Consider the following 4,475-nt stretch of genomic DNA (forward strand, 5'->3'; position numbering starts at 1 on the left):
GAGTTCCATTGTCTACAAAGAAGCTCAATATCCTCCCGTGACAATCTCTCATAGATAAAATGACTGCAAGGATCACCTCTTGGACTTCAAAGACACTGTCCTATGCAGGTAGGGTGCAGTTAATTCAGAGTATGGTGTTTGGTATCAAGCTCTTTGGGCACAGCTATTTGTGATACCTACCAAGATGATTAAGTCGATTGAAGGAATATGCAAATCATATATCTGGTCAAGTGTCAATGTTATCACAAAAAAAAAAAACATTGGTTGCATGGGATAGGATCTGTATGCCCAAAGTTGGGGCTGGACTCAATCTCACCAACTTGAGGCTTTGGACTCGAGTAGCAATAGCCAAAACTTGCTGGGATTTGGCACATAAACAGGAAAAATTGTGGATTCGATGGATTCACACATACTATATCAAAGGACAGCAGTTCACCAACTGAACAATCCCACAACAAGATTGTTGGATGGTTAGGAAATTTTTTTGAGGCCGGGGAAGTACTAGAGAATCAACACTATATGTAGTCACACAAGAAAAGCTTAAACAGGCAAATATATCTAACTCTCCTTGGTGATTACACTCGAGTGGAATGGAAAAGTTTATTGTTTAGAAATGCAACACGACCAAAAGCAAAAATCACAATTTGGCTCATGATGCATAGAAAGTTGTTGACCTCTGATAGGCTGTGCAAATGGGAACCAAATGTGGATACACAATGTGTACTTTGCCAGTTGCGGGAGGAGAATAGAGAACATTAGTTTATGAAGTGTTAGTACACAAGAAATGTTTGGAGTAAGATGTATCAATAGTTGCAATTACAATGCCCAAGAGCCTTAGATTGGCAGCAACATATAACCAGTGGATCATCACATGCTCTAAAGGGAAATCTCAGCAGGCACAAGTGTTCAAGTTGGTATATGCAGAAGCTGTGTATCATATTGGACTGAACGAAATCTCAGAATTTTTGAACAAAGAAGCAGACAATGGGAACATATTGCAAAGGAGATTGCTTATACTTGTCGTGCTCAACTACCACCCGAAACCATGACCTACCTGCATAGCCTCCAATTTTGAGTATATTTGTATTGTCCTTTTGTCATTTCACTAGTAGATAGTTGTCCAAGCTTAGTTGGGAGTTGTGTGTAGTCTCTTTTAGTTATTTGATTAGATAGCTAGCGGTGTGAGCTTAGCTATGATTTTGTAAATGTTTCTTGGTGATTAATTAAATTATGTTAGTTACCCACAAAAGAAAATGAACTAATTTAGGCGTTACTATTGAACATGTTCTTGTTATAATACTTCCCGATCGAAACACAAAAGTACAGCCACGTTGATATTAATCAATGTTGAAATAAGCATTAAACATTAAATGCACATCCATTGGATACAATTTGTTAGAGTTTTTGACCAAAATTATCCTTATAGTGTCATCTCAACTTTTAATACATCCTTTTAATATTCCACTTAACAAAATTCATCCCTTAAGTTCCCAAAACTTAACCAAAAGCATCCCTCTATTAAATTTTCCATCCACTTCTAACAGAATTTTGCTTCTTATGTGACCCTCTGGTAAAACTATAGGGATGATTTTTGGACTGCTATATATCTTTAACAATAAAATGTTTCTTTATTTTTATTAAAGAAAGAAGGATCATAGTCATAGGCTTCATTTTAACACGAAGCAATTTAAGCATAAAGGTTTGGATTTTGAAGGAGGTGAGATTCCACAGCTTTATATATGCCAATTGCACTATCTTTCCAAGCCTTGATATCTTCTTCTTTGACAATAAAATCACCAATTCCAATATACTTAGTTGTCATCTTGCAAATGCAGCCACCATTATTGGACTCTTCAAATTTTACTTCATAAGAAATAGAGTCAAGCTTATCTCCCAATGCATCCCCTTCAATCATAGTGTATTTGCACACCATATTTTCTTTATCTAGTTCATCTATTCTATGTTTCACAAACTCAAAAGCACTACCTGCAAATTAAACCAAATTGAGCACTATTATAAAATGTGAGCAAAAAGGGAAGCCCGGTATACAAAACATCATGCATTCACGTAGGTTCCCAGAAAGGACCGCACCTCAAGGGCTGTGATATAGACAATCTACTCTAATGCAGGTATTAGCGACTGCTTCCACAACTCGAAACGACGACCTGTAAGTCGTAACGCGGAAAAAACTTTACCGTTGCTCCAAGATTTCCTTTCACTATTTATAAAATGTCACTAGAGAAATTATTATATAACCATTTGATTAGAGATTATGAGGAGGGGGTAGAATTTTCCTTAAGCTTCATTTGCGGGTGTGTTTGATATGTCGGAAGTCATCTTTAAAAAAATATTTTCTATGAGAAAGTCGTCCTGGTGTTTGATTGTCAAAGAAAATTATTTTTCTTCCAAAAGAGAAAATGATTTTTCTAATTTATTAGTGGAGTTTATTTTCTATACAACTATCGTAGCTTTTAAATTCATATTATACATGCTACAATTAATACATAGACGTTTCTTATTCATCTATAATATTCAAAAGTTTCATAGTAACGCTCTCATGTTTGCTAATATAAAGGACAGCCCGGTGCACAAGGCACCCTGCATTCATACAGGGGTTCAGGAAGGGACGCATCTCAAAGGATGTATCATGTTTAATAATAATAATAATAATTATTATTATTATTATTATTATTATTATTATATATATATATATATATATATATATATATATATATATATATATATATATATTTCACCTCATCAACCGAACACCGAAAAATATATTCACTAACCTTTTGTGAAGTTCACTTGTTCAATACTTCCAGCTCCACCATCTCCTTGTAATAAATCAACACTCTCAACAAATTGAGGCAAGAGTTTTGGTATGAGGGATTTGGAGTCAACAATTAAAGCCTTAAACAAACGAATTGGTGTTATAGGGGATGTAAGTTCTTGAGTAAAAGTTGCAACACCCATGATCTTGATTCTTGAATAGGCAATTGGTATTAGAATTAAAATTTTAATTAGTGGCTAAAGAATCTAATGATTTCTGCTTATTGTATGTAATTATGGTTAATTACCTATCGCGAATTCGTGTATATATAGCCTAGAAGGGAAAATTTTGTTTAATGTATATTTTTGGAATTCAAATTAAACACATGGGCGGCAATTTGATGACATGATTCAAATTTGGACGCGAGGAGTTTTTTTTTTCCAGTCTTCTTTTGAGGCCTCTTAATTTAAATAATGTAAAGGTTGCACATTTTGTAGCTATAGTTAGGTGACTTAGGTCTAAGATGTTAGCCTGTTTAGCCAAGCTGGGGAAATCGGCTTATTTTGAGATATGCCTTTTTTTAAAAGTGCTTTTGAAAAAAGTAATTTTGTAGAGAAACAGTTTGTGTTTGGCTAATTACTCTGTAAAGAACTTTTGAGCAATAATTTGTGTTTGGCCAAGCTTTTCATAAAATGCTTTTAAGTATCAAAATACGAATAAGGACGTGAATAGATTTACTTAATAGTTACTTATATAACTAAATAAATAATCTCAAAAATTTGTTATTACAGGAATAATTATATCTTTTCAAGTAAAATATGAAAATAAAATTAAAAAGTACTTAATTCTTTTAATATAAGTTAAATATATTAAAGATCATTCCACAAATATAAAAGAATTCACCCCTAAATTCACTATATATTAGAAAGTTATCCTAAAAATAAGAAGAAATAATTATACATTAATATCCTAAGTATTAGGTGTAGCGGTTATTTTGGTATATACCATATTTTGTTAAGGGTATTTTTGGTAAGACGAAAAGTCAAAACTGCTTTTGCTTCTACTTTTGAAAAGAAGCTACTTTTTGCTGCTTCTCAAAAACTGCTTCTGCTTCTTCCCGAAAGCACTTTTTTCCCCCAAAAAAGCTTGACCAAACACCTGAAGTTTGGGAAAAAGGTGCTTTTGGGAAAGAAAAAAAAAACACTTTTGACCTCTTGAGAAGCTTGGCCAAACAGGCTAGTAGTCTTGTCGATAATCTGAACGTAGGTTTTTCTAACCAGAAAATAAAGAAGAGGAATTTTCATAAGCACCATCGTTCAGAGCCTAACTATCATACATAATTATAGTTTGTTTAATTATTATTCGTAGCTAATATTCAATTGTTTCTAGATTGTATCACTTGTATTCAGACGCATAATGAATACAGCCTATGTCAATTGTATTTCAGAACAAAATTACAGAAAAAAGAATGCTCTCAACGAGAGTCGTACTCAAGACCTCCACCTACTAAGCAAGTGGTCTAACCAACTAAGATGAGCTTGTTGCATTCTTGTTTTAGTTTAAAATAATTGATCTCTTGTTTCAGTACTTTCAGGTAATAAAATTCAAATATAACTACGAACAGAGACGAAGCCAATGTACGTGTTACGGGTTCGGCCGAACCGAGTAACTTTGTCCAAACTTTGTATTTCTCTTAGGAAAT

The 4,475-nt window shown here is 33.5% G+C and overlaps 1 protein-coding gene across 1 annotated transcript; it reads right to left on the minus strand.

The window, feature by feature from the left end:
- Positions 1–1,309: 1,309 nt before the first annotated feature.
- LOC109221203 (pathogenesis-related protein STH-2-like) lies at positions 1,310–3,068 on the minus strand. The gene is made up of 2 exons (XM_019385669.1): positions 2,793–3,068; positions 1,310–1,986 (listed from the first exon to the last, which is right to left on the minus strand). The coding sequence occupies exons 1-2, from the start codon at positions 2,974–2,976 to the stop codon at positions 1,688–1,690; spliced, it is 483 nt and encodes a 160-aa protein (XP_019241214.1). The 5' UTR covers positions 2,977–3,068; the 3' UTR covers positions 1,310–1,687.
- Positions 3,069–4,475: the final 1,407 nt, after the last annotated feature.

The sequence above is a fragment of the Nicotiana attenuata genome, unplaced genomic scaffold (genome assembly GCF_001879085.1).
Source record: "Nicotiana attenuata strain UT unplaced genomic scaffold, NIATTr2, whole genome shotgun sequence".
Lineage (NCBI taxonomy): Eukaryota > Viridiplantae > Streptophyta > Magnoliopsida > Solanales > Solanaceae > Nicotiana > Nicotiana attenuata.